This window comes from Pongo pygmaeus, chromosome 1, assembly GCF_028885625.2.
Source record: "Pongo pygmaeus isolate AG05252 chromosome 1, NHGRI_mPonPyg2-v2.0_pri, whole genome shotgun sequence".
Taxonomy (NCBI): domain Eukaryota; kingdom Metazoa; phylum Chordata; class Mammalia; order Primates; family Hominidae; genus Pongo; species Pongo pygmaeus.
The window spans coordinates 187,123,662-187,145,488 of NC_072373.2; the positions used below are offsets into that span (position 1 = coordinate 187,123,662).

The following is a 21,827-nucleotide window of genomic DNA, read 5'->3' on the forward strand; positions in this document are numbered from 1 at the left end:
CCTCTTTTATGCTCCACATTTGTACCTTGTACAAACTTATTCTAGCTCCTGGTGCACTTTATTGTCTCCCAGGTTCAAACATACTGAACTTTGAATCCAGCTCTTCCACCTGACAGCTGAGTGATCTTAGGCAAGATAATGTCTGTGCCTGGCATACTATAGCATCTAGCCCATCATAAACACTATAAATGGTAGTGCTACTATTATTATTACTATTATGATTTCTTTGTCTTTGGAGAAGTAGTATAAAATAACATTTTGATTTAAAAAGCAGGTTTTCGTGCCAGACTGCCCCAGTTCAAATCCTAGCTGTGCTACTTACCAGTTGTGTGGCCTTGGGCAAGTTAGTTTACTTCTCTATGCCTTTGCCTCGTTATTCCTGGGGTCGATAATAATGGCTATTCCATAGGGTTGCTGTGAGGTTTAAATGGGTTAATACATATAAAGTGCTTAGGATAATGCTGACAACAGTAGAAGCACAATACATATTATCTATCCATAGGGTAACATCTGGAAATCTCTGCTCTCAGTGATTGTTGCTTGAATAAATGATTGACCAATTCCTCTAAGAGGTCATAACCTCTCCTTCCCTCTGCAGCTCCCCTGTGCTCATGTCTCAGGAGCTTAGCCTCAGGAGACGCTTTTTGTATATATTTCATCCCCCATGGTATCTCCCTTGTAATGTGCAGAGTAGGTACTAGAGCATTTTTACATTGGATTACCTGACATGATAAGTCAATTTCAGATCTAATTTTGTGAATTGTATTTCTCCCACCTAGTTGTTGCCTACATTCTTTCATTAAGAAATTGTGTCCTTTTGACTTGAGGCCAAATGATAAGACCTCTCACCTGAAATGTTCTTTTTCATGCCTTCTGAACTGTATCTCTTCCCTGTCTAAACTAGTTAACCACTCAGTTCCATAGTTTTTCTACAGTCTGTCCCTAAAGGAGGCCCTTCACCACTCATAGCTTTCTCTGTGCAGTTGTGATGAATTCTTGCCTCGCTTGTCTGTGCTTGCTAGGTCGGGCTCAGTTCTTCGTGGGTGGCTGTGTATAATTCACTAGAGATCAAAACCGGAGCTCTTTGGTGCCATACTTGCCTCTCTTCCGCCACATTGACCACCAGTCCTTCAGACTTTGTTTTGTCATGGCATACTCCACGACTCTTGCCACTTTGCCATAAGTGCTCTCAGCTGTAGCCATAAGGAAATAGCTGGGAGTCAGGTGTTGCCTCATACCTCCATGGCTTACACATGCTCTGCCCTACGCAGAATACCCTCTCTCTTTCCTGCTCCAATCCCCTTATTCACCTGATAAACAATTCATCCTTCCAGTTCACATGTCACCTACTCCTGTAAAGTCTTTACTACTTCCTCCCCTGTACACTTGACCATTCTTAAACTGTACCTCTCCTGTGCCCTGTACACACTTCCATTCTAGCACCCATAGTTCTAGTGCAGTTTATTTATTTTCAAGTTCATATCCTGGTTTGGACACTTATCCATTGTGTGGCCTTAGAAAGTTACTTCACTTCCAAGAACCTCAGTTTCCAGCTCTATAGAATGGAATTATAGTACCAACTTCAAAGAGCACCTTCAACAAAACATATTTAAAGTTAAATTTAAATCTTTAAGTAGCTCTTAATTTTCTACCAGATAAAGTCCAAGCTTCTTAAAAAGGCCCTTCAGGCAAATAGTCAACACTCAAGTGGTAACTGTTAGTCTCTTTTACTTTCTCCTGAGCAGTCTCATTTTTATGTGATGGTCTAGTAGACTGTTTTGATTGCAAGACATTACAATTAAACTAGCCTAATCAAAAATACAATTAAACTGGCTTAATCAAAAAAAAAAAAAGGAGAACCAACTGTATTTGGGTTATGTGGATGCCTCTAGGTGGGCTCAGAGGCTCAAATGTTGTCTGGACTCTCTGTCTCTGCATTTCTCCACTCTACATTATTAGAACTCATCTCATGGGAGAGCTCTGGTTTTACTTGGATTATGTGCCATTAGGAGCTTGGACTGGGAGGAAGTAGGGGAGAATACCAGCATTAATGAGCCAATGGGGTAGGGAATTTCTCAAAGGAAATGAAAGCAGGGGATGGGAAAGTTTCTGAATACAGCCAAAACTAGAGCTACCACACTCCAGTCCACTTTGTGTGGTTTCACCTCTATATAGAGAATCCTCAGATTTTTTTCTCAAGCTCCATCCTTTCTCCTGAATGCACAGTATTGTGTTTTGGATTGCTTGTTGAATGGGCCATCTCGCCTCAAACTCAGGATGTCCCAAACTGCATTCATTTTCTTCATCCTGCCCCACCTGAGTTATCCATCTGGCCATCTGCTGTCAGTTCTGGGTCCTCTTTATGCTGTATCCCCTTTTCTTCCTTCTCACTGCCATTCTTCTAGGTCAGGCCTTTGTTATGTCACACCCAGACCTCTGAGCTGGCTCCCAGCTGGTATCCCTGCCTTCTTCTGCTTTCCTCTTGATACTATGCCTTACTGTTGCCAAGTTTGTCTTTTTTTCTTTCTTTCTTCTGAGACAGTCTTGCTCTGTGGCCCAGGCTGGAGTGCAGTGGTATGATCTTGGTTCACTGCAACCTCCACCTCCCAGGTTCAAGCGATTCTCCTGCCTAAGCTTTCCAAGTAGCTGGGACTACAGGCACACGCCACCACACCCACCTAATTTTGTATTTTTAGTAGAGATTGGGTTTCACCATGTTGGTCCAGGCTGGTCTCCAACTCCTGACCTCAAGTGATCCACCCACCTTGGCCTCCCAAATTGTTGGGATTACAGGTGTGAACCACTATGCCCGTTCCCAAGTTTGTCTTTTTTATTTATTTTTTATTTATTTATTTACTTATTTATTTATTTATTTATTTTAATTCTTCAGCTAAAACAGCGGAAGAGGTGATTTATTATATGGTTGTTACACTCGGCCACAAATAAACACAGAAATAGTCCAGAATGTCACAGGTCCAGGGCAGAGGACCAACATGGGCATTTTGTTTATGAGCAAGGTGGGTCTCAGAGGTGATCGGCGATCGGAGGGTGATGAAGTTCTAGATCCATTGAGACAAGCTCTAGACAGTAGCATGCAGTCCCACAACTTGTACCAGCATCCCCAGCGTCTGGCATTCCATGTTTCTGCTCCTGTGGCCTCCACGGTGCAACAAGCTAGCGGTTTATTTGGACCTCTGCCTCATCTTTCTTCTTTTGCGCTTCAGCCTGCACATTCGCTTCTTCCTCCACTTGGCTCTCATGGCGCAGAGGTTTCCAAGAAAATGGCGCTAAGGCCGAGAGAGCCTAAGTTTGTCTTTTTAAAGTATAGTAGGGATCATATCAGCCTGCCATTAAAATCTTCAGAGACGGGCCGGGCGTGGTGGCTCACGCCTGTAATCCCAACACTTTGGGAGGTTGAGGCGGGCGGATCACGATGTCAGGAGATCGAGACCATCCTGGCTAACACAATGAAACCCCGTCTCTACTGAAAATACAAAAAATTAACTGGGCGTGGTGGCGAGTGCCTGTAGTCCCAGCTACTGGGGAGGCTGAGGCAGGAGAATGGTGTGAACCCAGGAGGTGGAGCTTGCAGTGAGCCGAGATTGCACCACTGCACTCCAGCCTGGGCGACAGAGCGAGACTCTGTCTCAAAAAAAAAAAAAAAAAAATCTTCAGAGACACCCCAATATAAAGTAAACTCCTCGTTTTTTTAAATTCAAAACATTTCATGATCTGAGGTCACTCATTAACCTATCGTATGAAGGCCTTTCATTAGCCATATCCTTTAGCCCAAGGGTCCCCAACCCCTGGGCCATGGACCAGTACTGGTCTGTGACCTGTTAGGAACCAGGCCGCACAGCAGAAGGTGAGTGGTGGGTAAGTGAGCAAGCATTAATGCCTGAGCTCCGCCTCCTGACAGGTCAGCAGCAGCATTAGATTCTCATAGGAGCGAGAACCCTATCGTGAACTGTGCATGCAAGGGATCTAGGTTGTGCACTCCTTATGAGAATCTGACGAATGCCTGATGATCTGAGGTGGAACAGTTTCCTCCTGAAACCGTCCCCCTGCCCCTTGCCCCCCACATCACCACAAGCCCCCATCCTTGGAAAAATTGTCTTCCACAAAACGAAACTGGTCCCTGGTGCCAAAAAGTTTGGGGCCTGTTGCTTTAGCCAAACGGAATCCCTTGCAATTCTCTACCTGTCCTGTGTTTTCCTATATCCATTCCTTTGTCTGTGCTTTTTCCTCAGCCTGAAACACCTGTGTTGCTTTCACCTTACCCAGTCTGCGACCTTGAGCAAAGCCTTCAACCTCTGATTTCAGTTTTTTTTTTAATCTGTTAAGAGATGATCATAGAACTTACCTTAGAGGATGGAAACATTTGAACATAGGGAATGCAGCTGGCTTCATCCTTGCCAGAAAAAATACTAATAGAATAATAAGCTTCTCATTCCCCTCTTGGTCCTTCTCACGTGTCTTCTGGATCTTGCTAACTCCCTTTCCTCCATCTTGATAGCATCCCCTGCTTTGCCCCCTAACAAAAAGCCTCTCCTTTTTTCTCTCCAGAGCTTTTCCTGCAGGCTCTATCACATCCCTTTCCCCCTTCCTAAGTTTCTGTTTAGTTCAATGAACAGTGAATGATACCCATAGTATGTAAGCACTGGTTACCCACTGATGGATCAGATGTTGGCCATGACCTTTCAGGCCAACTCTCAAATTCCAGAAGATACAAAGAATGTTTGCATGCAGTCTCTCCCCTCTGCCAGCCCGATGTCTTTCCAGCCCTGGCTCCTTCAGCCAAGTTCCCAGCCTGCTTTGGAAGAGGATACCAGCTAGCTGGCTGGGGCCCAGGGACATGCAGAATTATTAACTGGCAAACCCTTTGCCCTCATCTTCACTCTCTCGTCCTCACAGGCTAACCCTCCCAGCTCTTCTATGTGAGTACTGTGTAGGAAGTGTCCTTTGTCCTTTACAGGATGGAGAATGGAGAAACTTGACACAGCCCCCAGGAGGCTGCTTCCATCTCCACCTGCCAGTTCTGTTGCCCCTCAATCTGGACCTTCACTTCCTATTCATAGCTGATACCCCGTCTCTTATTGTCTTTTCCCTCCACTCTTCCACTTACTCACTCATGAACATGCAGGCATACCTTTTTCCATTTTTTTCCTCATTGCCATTTTTGCTTCTCTGTCCTACCTCCATTTATTATTTGTGCTGAAACATATAAAGCCTCAAAAAGTCATGGGAATCAAGTTCATACAGATAGTGGTTTTCAGGCTGAACTTTTGGAGAAACAACATCCATGGTTTATCTTCTTGAGAAAGAGGATGGAGACGGGCCCTTTGAAGAGCAGTGAGTGAGGAGTGAGTCAGACAGGGTGGGACCTGGGGGAAGTCGCCACCTCATTTCCCATTAGTCAGGAAGCCTCCATGAAAGGGATGGAATTTTAGTTGTTGGACTGGGTTTTCTTTCCCCACTACACTTGGCCTTCATCCTTATCAAACCTATGAGTTCCTTGACCTCTGCAGTTTATCCAGTTTATCAGTGTACCCTTGGTTTAGTTTCATCTACTCAGCCTTCACTGAACCCTCTCCCAAGCAAGGCTTTCCATCTCGCTTCCCTGCAGATCCCAAATGGTCCTGTTTCTGCTGTCCTGACTCCCACTCACTTAGCTCTGCTGGAAAACATCACAGCCTTCTAAACTGGTGCACTCCTTCTGGTCTCCCACCCAGTGGGGCCTTCCACTCTCTTCACCAAGCTTTCCCAGCATTCCATCATCAGTTACTCCAGACTGTACCACTTCCCTACAATTCGTTATCCTATCACCTACCCATCCCCCATGTTCAGCAAATACCTAACATCTGACTGAAGGAAAAAATAGACTCCTTTAGACAAAACTCCCTCAATTTCCTCCCATTCCACTGACGAACTTACTCTGTTTCTGTTCTCCTTAGCCAGAGGCTACTCTCTTCATGTGTATGCTGGATCCCATTGTCTCTCTTCACACAGCATGTAAACATGCTTCAGCCACTTCCCATTAAGAACAACCATCTAGCATCAATCTGGAGGTGAGAGCCAGGCACTGATATTTTAAAAGCTCCCCAGTTGATTCTAGTTGCAGCCAGGGCTGAAAAACATAAACAGAATAAAATCCAGTCTTCTTACTGTGGCATACAAGGCTCTTCATAAACTGACTCATGCCTACCTTTCTTGCCCTCCCATATGCCCTCTGAACTGGAGTCATACCAAACTACTTAGCGTTCCCAAACCCGCCACATCTCTTGCTTCTATGCCGTCACATACATGCTTCGCTCCGCTTAGAATGCCTTTCCCTGCTTTCTAGAAAGTGTCCTTTTTTTTTCTTTTTCTTTTTTTTTTTTTTTTTTGAGAGGGAGTCTGGCTCTTGTCACCCAGGCTGGAGTGCAGTGGCACAACCTCAGCTCACTGCAACCTCTGCCTCCTGCCTTCAAGTGGTTCTCCTGCCTCAGCCTCCTGAGTAGCTGGAATTTCAGGTGCCTGCCACCAGGCCTGGCTAATTTTTGTGTATTTTTTAGTAGAGACAGGGTTTCACCATGTTGGCTAGTCTGGTCTCGAACTCCTCACCTCAGGTGATCTACCCACCTCGGCCTCCTAAAGGGCTGGGATTACAGGCGTGAGCCACCTCACGCAGCCTAGAAAGTGACCTTTAATGCTCAATTAAGTGTCATTTTTGCGTCACCTTTAAGAATTAGCTTCCACACTGAGTTAAGGTGCCCCTGTACCCCAGTGCTTTCATAACCCTCTAGGTTTGTCTCTATGGGAACACTCACCACATATATAATTGCTCATCTATATGTCTGTCTTTTCCATCAGACTGAGTGTTTTGCAGGAACCCCAGGGCCATGAAGATGCCATTTGGTAGGATTTGGGGCTAAGTGGTCTATATCAGATATTTGAGCATCCTCAAGTATTTGGCAAACATCCATTCACTGTTTGCCAAACTGAACAAAAGAAACTGAGGAAGGGGGAGAGGGGTATGATAGAACCTGGGACAAGAGCTGAACAACTGTCTTTGAGCATGTTCATTCATGTAGTCAGTCAGCATTTATTGAGGGCCTGCCATGGTCATTTACCAATGTGGTCCAGGTAAATAAAAACACAGTTGAAGTTTCCTATCACTACTGTGTTTGGCCTCTGGGACAGTTTCATCATCTATAATAGTCCGCTTTGTCTCTAGTGCACTCTTATGATGGACATTTAATCCAAAATCTCTCAATAGTGCTCTCACAACAGTGGTTTGCACACAGTAACTGTTTAGGAAATATTATTAAAAGAATGCTCATGAATCTACATATAAGTATGTACCTTCCTGATATTTTGGGCACTTTCCCACCTTGTCCATTAAATGTTGAGACAGAAACAGTGCTAAGCACTTTACATGTGTTGTCTCCTTCAGTCTTTACAGCAATCCTATGAGATAGGTATTCTTATTGCTCCAATTTTATAGAGGTTCAGCAACTTACATAAGGTCACACAGGTACTAATTGGAACATTTAAACTCATGGCTTTGGAGTCAGGTGTGAACCCGAAGTCATTAGAGTATACCTGGAACACAGGCTTTCAATAAATATTTATGGACTCAGTGATACTGTTCCCAAGGGAAATGGAAAGGCTTTCTAATTCTTATTGTCCTCTCCACTTGACTCTGGTTCCCTTGGCCTCTCTTCCTTTCCCACGTCATCCCATTCACACTAACATTCATTCAACAAAGGTAGAGGGCCAACTGAGTACCAGATAACGGGCCAGATGCTGGAGATACAGAGATGACAAAACATGGCCCATGCTGAGAGAAGCTTATAGTTTCGCGATGCAGATAAGCAGATAATTACAATTGTGGGAGCAAGAAGAGGGAGTGATTTACTGCTTAGGAGACCTGACTGTTCCTTGTGCTGAGCCAGGGAGCAAGGTTTGAGGGTTGAGGGGGGTATGAAAGATGCTGACATCCTCAGGGAATGCTTAAAGCACCGGGTGGGGCCCAGGAGAGTGTCACAGGTAGAATGAGAGGACAAGGCAGGGACCAGATCAGTTAGGACCTTAGTGTTGGAGCCTTTTAAATAGTGAATGCTTCTGCCATTTCCTTTCAAGGATGGATACTAGTAGGCTGGGTCATATCTGTACTTTGGCTCAGACCTCTTACCTAAACTCTAGGACTAAACTTTCACATAGCTATATCCCACCATTTGTGGAGTTATTTATTTTATTTATTTATTTAGAGACAAGGTTTCTATCATTCAGACTGGAGTGCAGTGGCACGATCTTGGCTTACTGCAACCTCCACTTCCTGGGCTCAAGTCATCCTCCCACCTCAGCCTCCAGAGTAGCTGGGACTACAGGCATGCATCACCATGCCCGGCTAATTTTTTGTATTTTTTGTAGAGCCAGGGTCTCACAATGTTGCCTTGTGTGAGCAACTTGTGAGCTCAAGTGATCTGCCTGCCTCGGCCTTACAAAGTGCTGGGATTACAGGTGTGAGCCACCATCCCCAGCCTGTCCTACCATTTATGAACATCTTTTTTTTTTTTTTTTTCTGGAGATGAGTCTCGCTCTGTTGCCCAGGCTGGAGTGCAGTGGCACAATCTCGGCTTACTGCACCCTTTGCCTCCCAGGTTCAAGCAATTCTCCTGCCTCAGCCTCCCGAGTAGCTGGGACAACAGGCACACGCCGCCATGCCCGGCTAATTTTTTTTTTTTTTTTTTTTTTTTGTATTTTAGTAGAGATGGGTTTTCACCGTGTTGCCCAGGCTGGTCTCCGAATTCCCTCTTTTTTTCTTTTTCTTTTTTTTTTTTCAGATGGAGTCTTGCCCTGTTGCCAGGCTGGAGTGCAGTGGCTTGATCTCGGCTCACTGCAACCTCCGCCTCCCAGGTTCAAGCAATTCTTCTGCCTCAGCCTCCCGAGTAGCTGGGATTACAGGCATGCATCACCATGCCTGGCTAATTTTTGTATTTTCAGTAGAGACGGGGTTTCGCCATGTTGGCCAGGCTGGTCTCAAACTCCTGACCTCAGATGACCTGCCCGCCTCAGCCTCCCAAAGTGCTGGGATTACAGGCGTGAGCCACCGCGCCCGGCCTTTTTTTTTTTTTTTTTGAGACAGAGTCTCGCTCTGTTGCCCAGGCTGGAGTGCAGTGGTGCGATCTCGGCTCACTGCAAGCTCTGCCTCCCAGGTTGATGCCATTCTGCCTCAGCCTCCCGAGTAGCTGGGACTACAGATGCCCGCCACCACGCCCGGCTAATTTTTTGTATTTTTGGTACAGACGGGGTTTCACCGTGTTAGCCAGGATGGTCTCGAGCTCCTGACCTCGTGATCCGCCCGCCTCGACCTCCCAAAGTGCTGGGATTACAGGCGTGAGCCACCGCGCCCGGCCTTTTTTTAAAAAAATGTGTTTATTTTCCTTGCGGAGCAGGGCTGCCCCATAAGCAGTGTGCCCAGAGTAGCCCAAATTCCCTAATTCTGTCCGCACTTACACCATCCAATCCTACAAGCAGTTATTAGATCGGTTGTGTGCTCCTGTTCCAGGGGCCACTGGAGGTAGAAATTCCATTTCACTAAAATCTAGTCCGTCCTTTGCCCCCGCTAGTTGAGTCCAGTTAGTGAGTGTGGAGGTGGGGGCTGGGGGTGTAGAATAGATAAATAAATATATAGAGAGCCAGTCCAGCTGTCTGGAGGAAAGCTCGACATTGTCCGCCTCCTCCAATCCCATCAGTTGCCACATCTTCTTTGGTCAGGCTGGCTTTCTCACCTGGTCTCCTTTCTGTGCTCTCCTCACACTGGCTGCCAAAGTGATTCAGCCAGATAGACTGCAAGCCCCGTGAGTGCAGGGACGGTGGGTGGTCCATAAACGTCTGATGAACTAATGATACAAGCCTGATTATAGTCTCCTAAAAAATCTTTACTCTTTCTCCTCTGCTTCTAGAATAAAAATCAGATCGCCCCATTTGGCCTTCAAGACCTACTACATTCAGCCACAGTCAGCTTCATTTCCCATTTTTCCTTTCACTACCTCGAAGGCCAGTTTAGCCAGTGATTCACTATGCTTGCCCCGGGCAAGCATAGTGTATCCTCCCACCTCCATTCCAGGCAGCCCTCGCAGCAGATCCTAACGCTTAGGGCTCCTCCAAGTGTACAGGCTCGTGAGGCTTCCCTCCCGCTAAGACCAGTGCGCCCTCAGCACACGCAGTGTGGTCTCGCCCGCCGCTCTGCGCTCACCATGCAGGAGAGGGAGCTCTTTGAGGGCAAGGCCGAACCCTCCCCCGAGCCCTGAGCTGGGCCTGCTGCCACAGATGTGCAGTCTTGCCGGGGAGCAGTCACCCGGGGACAGGGCCGGGCCCTGGGCTGCACGTCGGGAAGAGACGGCGTACTCCCGAGGTGGCCAGGCCTCTGCAACTGCCCAGGGCGGGCCCGGGCGGCGAGGGAAGGGGTGGGGAGCCCGGGCCGCGGCGCTTCCTGCTGGGACCCGGCGGCCCGCCCCTGCCCCCGCCCCGGTCGAGCCTGCGCTGCCGGCCTCCGGCCCCGCTGGCCGCCCAATCAGCGGGCGCCCCCCGCGCGGCCCGCCCCTCCCCCTCTGGTGACAGAAAGTCGGCCCAGCAGATGAGGAAGTGGCAGGCAGGCAGGCTGGCCCCGGGGACTTCTCTCTGGCCCTGCTCCCTCCGAGCGCTCCGCCGTTGCCCGCCTGGCCCCTACGGGTGAGTCTGGACCTTCCACGGGCTCTCCACGTGCCGGCGCCCCCTGCCTGGCCAGCCCGGCCCAGCCCGGCCCAGCCCTGCCCTGCCCTGCCCAGGCTGTGGGCGAGGCTGTTCCCAGGGCCAGTGGGTGGGAGGTCCCAGCTCCCTGGGGCCGGGCCTCGCCAGCACCCTCCCTCCCCCACACCCCCGTCTCTGGCCCCCATTTGCCTACACCCGGGCCTTCCTCCACCACCCCTGCATTTACCCCTCTTCCTCCTCCTCTCCCCTCCCTCCCCCCGCTACCCTAACTTTGCCAGGCTGCTTTTCCCTTCCATCCATCTTAAAGGAAGGAAGGGACGGGCTGAGTTCCCCGACGAAGGACACACCCAGATTTTCCTGCAGCTTGGGGAGACGTCCTCCCAGGACCCTTGGTCCCTCCTGGCCTAACGGGTGTGTGGGTTGATCTTGGGGGCTGGTGGTTGAGAGATAACAGGCTGGCTGGCTCACATGTGTCAGGGAGGAACCTGTGTTGGCGCCCTCGCCCTGGCCTGGGCCCTGCCGGCGATGGGCGGCCAGCAAGCCCGATGGTGGGGGAGCAAGTAAGGAGGGGATCCGAGCGTGGCCAGGCAGCGCGCACACGTGTGTGAGTGGCCCCGCAGGTGAGCCCATGCGTGTGCCTGGGCGGTGGCCGAGCTGCGTGAGGGCTGGGAGCCATGCGTGTCAGCCCACGGAGGTGTTGCGTGGTGTGTCAGGCAGGAGACGTGTGCCAGCCCTCGGTGTGGCGCCTTCGCCTTTGGGGGTGGAGAGCTGGGTGAGAGGTGGGTGTGGACCGCAGGCTTGGGGCCTGACCACGGTGGGTTTAAAGAAGCCGGGCCTCCTGGAGGTGAGGGCTGTGTGGGGCGGAGAGGTGTCAGAGGTGCTCCTCTTCACTTGGCACCTGCACAGGTGCTTCTCTGGAAGCAGGGAGTCTGGGGCACCTGCTGCCCTGGGCCCTGCTCTGTTCCAAGAATGCCTTGTCCCTCAGGAACTGTCAGTACAGTACCATGCTCTCCTGGGTCTGGCCAGAGGCTTTTGTGTCCCTGGGAGCCTTCCCCCGACATTCCTTCAGGCCCTGAGGAGGAGGGGGCCTAGCCCAACGGGGCCCCTCCCTGAGGGAGGGGAAGATTCCTGCGACCTCCCCCATTCTCCAACCCCTTCACATGCCTCTGGCTTCCCTGCCCTTCCCAGGAAGGGAAGAGTGATTGTACCCATTCTGAAGTAGGAGAAACTGAGCAGTTATGGCCGGCTTAGGAGAGGATGCTGGGTGTGGATTTTCAGCATTGCTTTGGGCCCGGGCTGGGGCTGGGGCTGGGGCTGGGGCTGGGGTCGGAGGAGGTTTCTGGCTCAGAATCTAGGACCTTAGCTCATCAGGCTGGTCCCACGTGGGTGGGTGGGTGGCGAGTCTGGGCTTTACTTGGCTTTCCCAATCCTGGTGGGTCCTGCTCCCCCAGGCACTGACCTGTGGCCGGGACCCACCCTCCACCCCCTGCACAGTACAGCGGGGGCGGGCAGAGGGCGGGGCTGCTGCCAGATCTAGTCAGACAGGTGGAGCTGCCGGGGCAGGAGTCTCAAAGAGCCAGGCTCCAGGAGAGGAAGGGCTCTGCCAGAGGAGAGAGGAGAGCGCTGGAGAGGAGAGGCTGGAGGTGAGAGCCCCGGGGAAGGCAGAGAAACGTAGGGAGATAAGTGTCCCAGCACAGGCAAGGAGGAATCCCAGGATAAGGTTCTGGGACAGAAGGGCCCAGGGAGGTGAGAGTCCTGGCAGGGACAGGAGGGACCCTGGGGAGAAGAGAGTTCCAGGAAGGGTCCAGAGGGATGGGAAGAGGAGAGGGCAGGAGAGGAGAGATTGAAGGGGAGAATCCCTGGAGAGAAGAAAGACCCATTGCTGGGGAGGTGAGGGACTCGGGTGAGGAAGGGAGATGGAGTTCAAGAGCTCCCTGTTGGTGAGAAGGTAAGACTCTCCAGTAAGAGACCTGGAATTGAGAGTTATCTTGTGGAGGAAGAGGGGAAGGGAGGCCAGGAAGTAAAACTGTGGAGAGGAGAGGAGAGTAAGGTGTGGAGAGGAAGGGTGGAACAGCTCTTCCCAGGCAGGCAGGATGTGTGGCGAGCAGATGCCTCAACCAAACTGCCTCCTCCCCCTAGTTCCCGGTGATTCCTTCCTTTCACTGTTCTGTCCTTTCTGCAATGAGGCATTGGGAGTTGTCTTGTCTGGTTCTGTGTCTTATCTCTGTGGGATGGGGGTGTGCAGTGGGCTCTGTCTGACATCCGCCCTCTGTACCTCCCCAGAGTCCTTAGCCAGGATGGAGGCTGTTGTGAACTTGTACCAAGAGATGATGAAGCACGCAGGTAAGACACTATCCACCAGCCCTTTCCTCCCTTCTTTCCCGGGATCCCTGGATCTAGGGCTGTCTTCTAATGGAGAGTTCCTATGAACCCCTTGACCCTGTGACCAGACCTCATGTCTGTAGACCCTTCGAATGAAGACCCTTCGAACCCTGTGACTCTTCCTGATTCCTTTGACCCTTATTCATAGATCCCCGGATCCAGGGCTACCCTCTGATGGGGTCCCCTTTGCTAATGACCTCCATCCTCCTGACCTACGTGTACTTCGTTCTCTCACTTGGGCCTCGCATCATGGCTAATCGGAAGCCCTTCCAGCTCCGTGGCTTCATGATTGTCTACAACTTCTCACTGGTGGCACTCTCCCTCTACATTGTCTATGAGGTGGGCCCCTGGGATGCCAGGCTTTAATTTCTGTCAGCAGGATAAGGAGCAGGCCATAGAGCCAGAGCATGGCATTTCTCCTTTCCAGAGAGGTTCAGATCCATGTCCTCAGCTAGCGAAGGGGAGGGATGGCTGGGAAGGGAGAACTCTGGTGGTCTAATCCACATCCCTTCCTAGTTCCTGATGTCGGGCTGGCTGAGCACCTATACCTGGCGCTGTGACCCTGTGGACTATTCCAACAGCCCTGAGGCACTTAGGGTAAGTAGGGGCTGGGGCTACGTCATAAGCAACCTGGTAGATATGACCAGTTTGGGGCCTGTGCTCAAGGCCCAGTTTAGGGAGGCTCTTAGAATAGTGTATGAGGTCCTAAGGCTATCTCAACTTCTTGCAGATGGTTCGGGTGGCCTGGCTCTTCCTCTTCTCCAAGTTCATTGAGCTGATGGACACAGTGAGTAGTTATATGAGATGTGAGAACTTGGGGGGAGAATGAGGTGGAGAAGCCCAGGTTCTGAATCCCCTTCCCTCACTCTTCTCTCAGGTGATCTTTATTCTCCGAAAGAAAGATGGGCAGGTGACCTTCCTACATGTCTTCCATCACTCTGTGCTTCCCTGGAGCTGGTGGTGGGGGGTAAAGATTGCCCCGGGTGAGTGGTGAAGGCCACTATGGGAAAGGGTGGGCAGCAGAGGCTGGACTCTGCTGACCCTGTCTTATTGTCCACTCACAGGAGGAATGGGCTCTTTCCATGCCATGATAAACTCTTCTGTGCATGTCATAATGTACCTGTACTACGGATTGTCTGCCTTTGGCCCTGTGGCACAACCCTACCTTTGGTGGAAAAAGCACATGACAGCCATTCAGCTGGTGAGGGGCTTGGCCTGACTTACCTATAACCATCCCCCCACATTCCTAGCCTGGATCCTGCCTTTATCCAGTCTGTCTCACCTTTGACCCCATCTCTCCCTACTGAACGTTTGTCTCTTTCTCTACCCCCTCTTCCCCTCTAGTCCTCTCACTATTCCCTCTGACCCTGGTCTTTCTCTATCCTAGATCCAGTTTGTCCTGGTCTCACTGCACATCTCCCAGTACTACTTTATGTCCACCTGTAACTACCAGTACCCAGTCATTATTCACCTCATCTGGATGTATGGCACCATCTTCTTCGTGCTGTTCTCCAACTTCTGGTATCACTCTTATACCAAGGGCAAGCGGCTGCCCCGTGCACTTCAGCAAAATGGAGCTCCAGGTATTGCCAAGGTCAAGGCCAACTGAGAAGCATGGCCCAGATAGGCGCCCACCTAAGTGCCTCAGGACTGCACCTTGGGCAGCGTCCGTCAGTGCCCTCTCCACCTACACCTGTGACCAAGGCTTATGTGGTCAGGACTGAGCAGGGGACTGGCCCTCCCCTCCCCACAGCTGCTCTACAGGGACCACGGCTTTGGTTCCTCACCCACTTCCCCCGGGCAGCTCCAGGGATGTGGCCTCATTGCTGTCTGCCACTCCAGAGCTGGGGGCTAAAAGGGCTGTACAGTTATTTCCCCCTCCCTGCCTTAAACTTGGGAGAGGAGCACTCAGGGCTGGCCCCACCAGGGTCTCGTGGCCTTTTTCCTCACACAAAAGAGGTCAGCAATAATGTCACTATGGACCCAGTCTCACTCCTCCACCCCACACTGAAGCAGTAGCTTCTGGGCCAAAGGTCAGGGTGGGCGGGGGCCTGGGAATACAGCCTATGGAGGCTGCTTGCTCACTTTTGTCTTAATTAAAAGTGACAGAGGAAACCACGGAGGCTGTGTGTATACATATGTGAATGGAGGAGGTGGGGGAACACAATATGCTTAGCCCTGTTCACAAACAAGAGGGATGGATGGCCCAGGCTCCCACAGGACATATCTAGCTCTCTGATCCCAGTACAGTAGAGCCCCTAGGAAGGCTGCTGGGACATAGGTCATGAAAGAAGAAAGGCATTAGCTGAAACAGATTAAAAAAAAGAAAACATGAAGGGAGACATGACTTTATTAGAAAAATAAAAAACAACTGAGGTGATGGGTTGGTCTTCAGCGGATGCCTTGGTGGATGAGGCTGCTTTTGGCTGCACTGGCCTTCTCCCGCTCCCGCCGCCGCGCAGGGTCCAACTCAAAACAGCGCCATAGCCTCAGGGTCTCATCTGCTGCTGCGGATGCCACTGTGGCCCCATCTGGGCTCATGGTCAGACTTAGGACCCGGGATGTGTGACCTGGAGCAAATGAGAACAGTACATATGAATGCTGATGCAGCCATAGCCCTCCCATAAAGGAGGCACTGGGCCACCCACCTACCTTTTTGTTTTTTGAGACTTGCTCTGTCACCCAGGCTGGAGTGCAGTGGCGCCATCTCAGCTAACTGCAAGCTCCGCCTTCCGGGTTCATGCCATTTTCCTGCCTCAGCCTCCCGAGTAGCTGGGACTAAAGGCGCTCACCACCACGCCTGGCTAATTTTTTGTATTTTTTAGTAGAGACAGGGTTTCACTGTATTAGCCAGGATTGTCTCTATCTCCTGACCTCATGATCTGTCCGCCTCAGCCTCCCAAAGTGCTGGGATTACAGGCGTGAGCCACTGCACCCGGCCTCCTCCCTTTTTTTCAATGGTGTTCCTGAGATATAATTCACACACCATAAAATGCATCCTTTTAAAGTGTACAGTTTAGTGGTTTTTAGTATATTCACAAAATTGTACAACTGTTAAAACTAATTCTAAGACATTTTCAACACTTCCCATTACCCTGTCTCCTCAGCCCCTGCCAACCACTAATGTGTTTTTTCTCTGGATTTGCCTATTCTGGACATTTCAGTCATACGTTATGTGGCCTTTTATGTCCAGCTTTTCACCTAGCCACTTACCTTTGAGTTCAGCCACCTTGGCCATGGTTGGGTACTTCCAAATAACTAGCTGGTTCTGTGCAAAGCCATGGCCTGAGATGAGCTCCTTGTAGTGGGGAGACCAGAGGATGGAGCACACCTGTGGAGAGGAGCTGGTGTGGGCATGACATACAGCCAAGGCTACTTAAATCAGAGCTGAGCCCATTCTAGTGTTAGGCACCCTGCCATGTGCTCCAGACTCAGAATTGAATGATCACAGTCCATACAAAAGTTCCTTGAGAGGCAAATTATAGACACTCCCTGACGTAAGCATTTTTTAACTTTACAGTGGGTTTACTGGGACTTAAATCAGGGAGCATCTGTATTATCCATTGTATAGATGAGGAATCAATCAGAAGGAAGTTCAATAGGTTGCCAAAGGTCACATTCAAGTTTAGTAGATGACAGAGCCAGAATTTTAATTTGGGCCATCTGGCTCTAGAGTCCATATCTACAGTGAAGGCTGAATGTGGAGGGAGTAGAAGGAGAGAGCCTCAAGTATCTTTCTAACGGATTTGAATTATATGCCATAAGTGATGGGAAGCCATCACAGGTTTAAGGACAGTACAGTGTAACAGGCCACAGCATGGAGGACGCATTGCAGGAGATAACAAAGAATACTTGACACCAATGAGGAAGCCATTGTAGTGGGCCTCCACTTGGAAGGATGAGGCTGAGGGGAGGGGACAGATGTCAATGATATTTTGAGGTAAAACTGATAGATCCTGGTGAGGAGGATGAAAAATTCTAGGAGGTTTTTCAGATTTCTGAGCAGGTTCTGCCATTCCAAAGCAATGTGAGACAGGAAGGAACACATTTCAGGGAGGAAAGGGGAAGTGACAAGGTTAATTTGGGACAGATCAAGGTGGTGGTGCCTATAGGACATAGGATTGGAGACGGCCACAGACTGCTGGAAATGAAGCGCATGAGTGAGAGCTGAGTTAGAAGTTTGGGAATCACCAGGGCATAGAGTTGGTGAAGCCATTGGAGTGAATGTAGTTGCCCAGTAAGAATGCATGTGGGAGAGGCAGGAACAGGCAAAAGATTACCTGGGAATGGGCATCTACGGCACTCAGACAGGCCCCAGAGCACACGTTCCAGATGCGAATGTGTCGATCACTGGTGCCCCCTCCTGTTGCCAGGACATTGGACTGCCAGGGACACCATGCTACGGCCTAGATGGAATAAAGGTGGGGTCAGCAGGTACTAGAGCTAGACAAGGAGCTCTAGGGGTCACAGACTAACCCAGTCCAATCCTACCATCCCTTCTCCCCTTAACAGTCCCCAGGTTATAGGTGAGGGTCTGCAGAGGCTTCAGCCCAACCCTACTCACCTTGACAGCCCCTTGATGCTGGGTGAATGTCTGCAGAGGAACCCAGCCACCCTCTCCAGGAGCACTAGGCCACACATTGACCAAGTTATCATTGCCACCACTGGCCAAATGTCGTCCATCTGGGGCCCAGCGCAGCCCACACACTTCCTGGCTGTGGCCACTCAGTGTGGCCACATGGTGTTCTGCTACCCGAACATCATGGTGGTGGATGTGGCCAGAACGTGAACCACTGGAGGAGGAAAGAAGGGAATCAGGTTCTGTGGCAGCACCAAATGCATGCAAGCAGTTCAGGGGTGTACAGTCAAGGGTAGGGTGGGCAAATATCAGACTACCATAGACCAACAAAAACCACTGACCTGGACAGGATATAGCTGTTCCAGCTTAGGGAGCCCACTCGGGCAGAGTGACTGGTCATATTTCGAAGCCGTTTCTGCTGCTGCACATCCCATAGCTAGAGAGAGAAGCCCACTAGGATCAGAGATTGGGACTTGGCATTAATATCCTCCAGCTGTGCAAGCCCATTGTGACTGGTGAGAATGACGGCACAGGACACATCTCACCTGCACCTCAGCACTGCTGGTGCCCACAGCCAAGTAGTTGCCCTCTTTGATCCAGGCCACAGAGGATACATATTCCCCAGGCTGCTCCATTTGCAAAAGCTGCAGGATGTCACCAGAGCTTGCGCTCCACAGGTACACACTGTTGTCCAGTGCCACGGCCAGTACATTCCCAGAGCTCCAATCCACAAGGTTCAGGTCTGTCAGAGGCGGAGAGAAGAGCATGAGCTTCCTTGTTTGTGTGGTCCCAGGCCCTCTTTCTCCATCCATGAGGCGAGGATAAGGACGCACTTACAATAGTCATTTCGGATTTCAGGCGCATCCAGGATACGGTCTGGCAGGGAAGGAATGTAACGGCAGGTCTTCCGGCTGGAGCCAGGAGTGGCCTTTTGGCTGTAGAGTACTTTCAGTCTGTTCTGGTAACCTGTGGCAACGGAGTGAGTCTAGACGCTGGGAAAATCAACACCTCCCTTGCCCTCAATCTTAGACAGGAAGAGCAGACAGATATCTGTGCTCAGCCCTGGAGATGAACTGACACCTCCCTCCAGGAACCAGGAACTTCGGGTCTTACCCTCTGGCGCATTTTGTGGTTTTCCACTGAGCCGAAGGATCTTGGCTTCCTCTACATCAAAACCGTTCAGGTTCAAAGCCCAGGCTTTCTGATGTTCCTGGCATAAAGGGTAGTGGAGAGGCAAGATGGTATTATCCAAAGAACAGTCAGGTCCCGTGCCTTAAGCCCCTCTAGGACACATACCTTCTTGGTGGGCGTCTGGCTGTTTTCAGGCTGGTTCTCCTTGCTCAGGAGGAAGCTGGCCACCTCCATCTGGGCAGCACTGCGATGGGGGATATAGCGGTCACCGCCAGGTTTGCTAGGAGTGGTCTGAACCTTGGAACTGGATTTGCCTGGGGCGGAGAAAGAGAAGACAGTCTGACCAGGCTCCCCGAGGAGAAAATATGAAGGCTGCTCTCACTCAGTCCCTTTGGCACCTCACTGACCAGGAGTTCGGCCCGGAGTCCTGCCGGCGCTGTGGGATCGGTTGGCGGCCCGCATGGGTGAGGGGGCCGGGCCTGCGGCTTCCTTGGCTTTGCGCTGCCAGCGCGCAGGGGGTGCATTGGGGATGGGTGCATCCAGCTGAAGCAGCGAGTGCAGGTCACTCTCGAACGCGAACTGTGCCATGGGAGCGCCCGCAGGGGGAGGGGTCCTTGCAGTTGGTGCCTACAGAGCCCTGGAGGAAAGAACGCGACGGTGCTCAGGGGACAGCAAGGGACCCCTTCGCTTCTGGCCGGCCACAGAATCAGGGCCACCCTCGGCTGCAGCCCCTTCCGGCCTAGCACCCCCTCCCCCTGGCCACGGCCCCACCTCGGCTCAGCCCCGCCGCCTCTCACCGTTCCCTCCGGAGCAGTTCCGACCGGCTTTAACACGCCTGGCTTACGCCTCTTAAACTCTCCGCTCCGAGTGCCTATTGGCTCTTTCAAAACCCAACCGTCGCAACCGTTGCCCTCGCCCATTGGCCTCTCCGGCGCAGGGGGCGGGCCTTCCGGGGCAAGTCTCAGCTATCACGAGAGTCTAGCGCCGGAGCGTGATTTGAAGGGTGCGCGAGGAGCTGGGAGCCGGCGCCAGAGGACTAGTGCTGGAAAGCCGGCCGGCCCGGGCGGGGCCCGCGCTGCCTCAGCGTCCTGGAGTCGTCTCGGTTCGCCCTTCTGCGTCCCCTCTACCGCCGCGAGCTCGGAAAGTCTGGCCCCGGGTGTTTCAGGGTCCGAGAACCTGCAGAAGTTCACACTTAAATCCTACACGAGGGTCGTATTTATGATGCAGAACTTGGTGCAGAACCCGATGGAGTGCCCAAGGCGCTTGAGCAGTTCCTAGAAGGGGAAGGAGAGCCTCGGGCGGCAGCTAGGCAGGGGACGGAATTGGGAAGCTTGGGAGCAGGAAGAAGGCCAGAGCTACTTAGGGTACATTCCACTTTTGCTTGGCGCCGGGTAGGAACCCTGCTAGAAAGGAAGTAACGTGTGTTTGTCTCGTTTGCTGTTGTCTTACAAACAGGGAAAATGAGGTTGAAAAGGGTGAATGAATTCCTTAAGGTCAAGAAAAAGGATCGGTATTCAAACCTGCCTATCTGGAAGATAAGCTTAGACTGCCCTACAGGAGGCACTGTGGCTTACCCCCTTGGGGCTTTAAAGATGCGAGGACCTTAGAGATCCATTAGTCTAACCCGTGCGTGGTGTACCCTCCCCACCCCGACAACAAATCCATATTTTACAGATGGAGAAACGGAGGCCCAGGGAAGGGATGTGCCCGAGGTCATACAAAGAAGTTTGTGGGAATCCAGGTCTGACTCCCACTCAATCTAGTGCTCTAATAATGACTTGAGTGAACTGTATGAATGTGCTCAGAGGTGGAGCAGCAATAATAAAAATAATAATGGTACCATTTATGGACCATCTAACTACTGTGTTAAAACAGTTTACAGGCCAGGCGCGGTGTCTCACGCTTGTAATCCCAGCACTTTGGGAGGCCAAGACGGGCAGATCACGAGGTCAGAAGATCGAGACCATCCTGGCTAACACGGTGAAACCCCGTCTCTACTAAAAATACAAAAAATGAGCCGGGCGTGGTGGCGGGTGCCTGTAGTTCCAGCTACTCGAGAGGCTGAGGCAGGAGAATGGCGTGAACCCGGGAGGCGGAGCTTGCAGTGAGCCGAGATCGCGCCACTGCACTCCAGCCTGGGCAACAGAGCGATACTGTGTCTCAAAAAAAAAAAAAAAAAAAAAGTTTACATACATTATCGAGTTCAATACTTAATCCCATAAGGCAGATAGATACCCTATCTTCCCTTTACAGAAAAAAGAAACTGGGTCAGAAAGATTAGAAACTTGCCCAAAGGCATGCAGCCAGTAATAAGTAGGGGAGCCCAGGATTCAAACTATCTGACTAATCCCTGCAATCTTAACAATACGCTATACTGTCCCAGAAAGAGGCTGGAAAAATCATTTTCAATCATTAGCCTAAAGTCCACTCCGATGCTGACAGATAATGTTATTATCTTTGACTTGAAGCCTTTGCATTCTCTATTTCCAATTACCTTGGAAAATAAGGAATTGGATGTACTTAGGTTAGAGGTGGGGAGTTCCCAGAAAACATAGAAAAGGTTGTCTCATGTCAAGTTGGTCAGGGTCTTAAATGTTAAGCTAAAGACTTTGGACTTCATCTGCTAGGCATTGTGGTACCTGTGGGGTTTCTGTGTAGGGAAGGACCAAATAAAACATCTGAGGGGGGAATATGGCAGTAATTTGCAACTTCTGGTGGTAGCTATAGAGAAGGATAAAGGGTATAGCCTCAGGGAATTTGTACATTTAAAAATAAAGGATTTGGGCCAGGTGTGGTGGTTCACTCCCGTAATCCCAGCACTTTGGGAGGCTGAGGCGGGCAGATCACTTGAGGTCAGTAGTTCAAGACTAGTCGGGCCAATGTGGCGAAACCCTGTCTCTACTAAAAGTACAAAATTAGCCAGGTGTGGTGGTGCACGCCTGTAATCCCAGCTACTTGGGAGGTTGAGGCAGGGGAATCGCTTGAACCTGGGAGGCAG

At 50.9% G+C, this 21,827-nt stretch overlaps 3 protein-coding genes across 8 annotated transcripts; 1 reads left to right on the forward strand and 2 right to left on the reverse strand.

Annotated features, from left to right (window-relative positions):
• Positions 1-5,528: 5,528 nt before the first annotated feature.
• On the reverse strand, positions 5,529-11,367 carry LOC134737717 (collagen, type I, alpha 1a-like). The gene is made up of 4 exons (XM_063648078.1): positions 11,206-11,367; positions 10,244-10,598; positions 9,777-9,887; positions 5,529-6,127 (listed from the first exon to the last, which is right to left on the reverse strand). The coding sequence occupies exons 1-4, from the start codon at positions 11,365-11,367 to the stop codon at positions 6,024-6,026; spliced, it is 732 nt and encodes a 243-aa protein (XP_063504148.1). The 3' UTR covers positions 5,529-6,023.
• ELOVL1 (ELOVL fatty acid elongase 1) lies at positions 10,565-15,237 on the forward strand. Of its 5 annotated transcripts, XM_063657056.1 has the most exons (9): positions 10,568-10,719; positions 11,016-11,148; positions 13,021-13,080; positions 13,268-13,458; positions 13,636-13,716; positions 13,850-13,906; positions 13,997-14,102; positions 14,184-14,320; positions 14,507-15,237. In XM_063657056.1, exons 3-9 carry the CDS (start codon positions 13,035-13,037, stop codon positions 14,726-14,728), a joined length of 840 nt encoding a protein of 279 aa, XP_063513126.1. In that variant the 5' UTR covers positions 10,568-10,719; positions 11,016-11,148; positions 13,021-13,034; the 3' UTR covers positions 14,729-15,237. The 5 variants fall into 5 exon arrangements, with proteins under 5 accessions (XP_054347575.1, XP_063513126.1, XP_063513127.1 ...); XM_054491600.2 differs by lacking the exon at positions 11,016-11,148 and having other exon boundaries at positions 10,565-10,719; XM_063657057.1 differs by lacking the exon at positions 13,268-13,458 and having other exon boundaries at positions 10,569-10,719.
• A 214-nt stretch (positions 15,238-15,451) lies between these two features.
• Positions 15,452-19,766, reverse strand: CDC20 (cell division cycle 20). Of its 2 annotated transcripts, none has more exons than XM_054491652.1 (11): positions 19,627-19,766; positions 19,237-19,466; positions 18,995-19,143; positions 18,812-18,908; positions 18,536-18,664; positions 18,244-18,440; positions 18,040-18,134; positions 17,684-17,912; positions 17,400-17,525; positions 16,333-16,450; positions 15,452-15,689 (listed from the first exon to the last, which is right to left on the reverse strand). In XM_054491652.1, exons 2-11 carry the CDS (start codon positions 19,415-19,417, stop codon positions 15,511-15,513), a joined length of 1,500 nt encoding a protein of 499 aa, XP_054347627.1. In that variant the 5' UTR covers positions 19,418-19,466; positions 19,627-19,766; the 3' UTR covers positions 15,452-15,510. The 2 variants fall into 2 exon arrangements, with proteins under 2 accessions (XP_054347627.1, XP_054347635.1); XM_054491660.2 differs by having other exon boundaries at positions 19,601-19,670.
• Positions 19,767-21,827: the final 2,061 nt, after the last annotated feature.

What these genes read in the sequence shown, in the direction of transcription:
- LOC134737717 (XM_063648078.1), bottom strand. Translation starts at nt 11,367, where the DNA reads ATGGGCTCACCTGCGGGGCCACTCACACACGTGTGCGCGCTGCCTGGC. An exon ending in AGAGCTCCCTCTCCTGCATG is followed by an intron (nt 9,888 to 10,243) that starts GTGAGCGCAGAG and finishes TTGTATCATTAG; the next exon opens with TTCATCAGACGTTTATGGAC. An exon ending in GAGCACAGAAAGGAGACCAG is followed by an intron (nt 6,128 to 9,776) that starts GTGAGAAAGCCA and finishes TATGTTTTTCAG; the next exon opens with CCCTGGCTGCAACTAGAATC.
- ELOVL1 (XM_054491600.2), top strand. Translation starts at nt 13,035, where the DNA reads ATGGAGGCTGTTGTGAACTTGTACCAAGAGATGATGAAGCACGCAG. An exon ending in CCCTCTACATTGTCTATGAG is followed by an intron (nt 13,459 to 13,635) that starts GTGGGCCCCTGG and finishes ATCCCTTCCTAG; the next exon opens with TTCCTGATGTCGGGCTGGCT. An exon ending in TCATTGAGCTGATGGACACA is followed by an intron (nt 13,907 to 13,996) that starts GTGAGTAGTTAT and finishes CTCTTCTCTCAG; the next exon opens with GTGATCTTTATTCTCCGAAA.
- CDC20 (XM_054491652.1), bottom strand. Translation starts at nt 19,417, where the DNA reads ATGGCACAGTTCGCGTTCGAGAGTGACCTGCACTCGCTGCTTCAGCTG. An exon ending in GACTCCGGGCCGAACTCCTG is followed by an intron (nt 19,144 to 19,236) that starts GTCAGTGAGGTG and finishes TCTCCGCCCCAG; the next exon opens with GCAAATCCAGTTCCAAGGTT. An exon ending in AACAGCTATATCCTGTCCAG is followed by an intron (nt 17,913 to 18,039) that starts GTCAGTGGTTTT and finishes TTCCTCCTCCAG; the next exon opens with TGGTTCACGTTCTGGCCACA.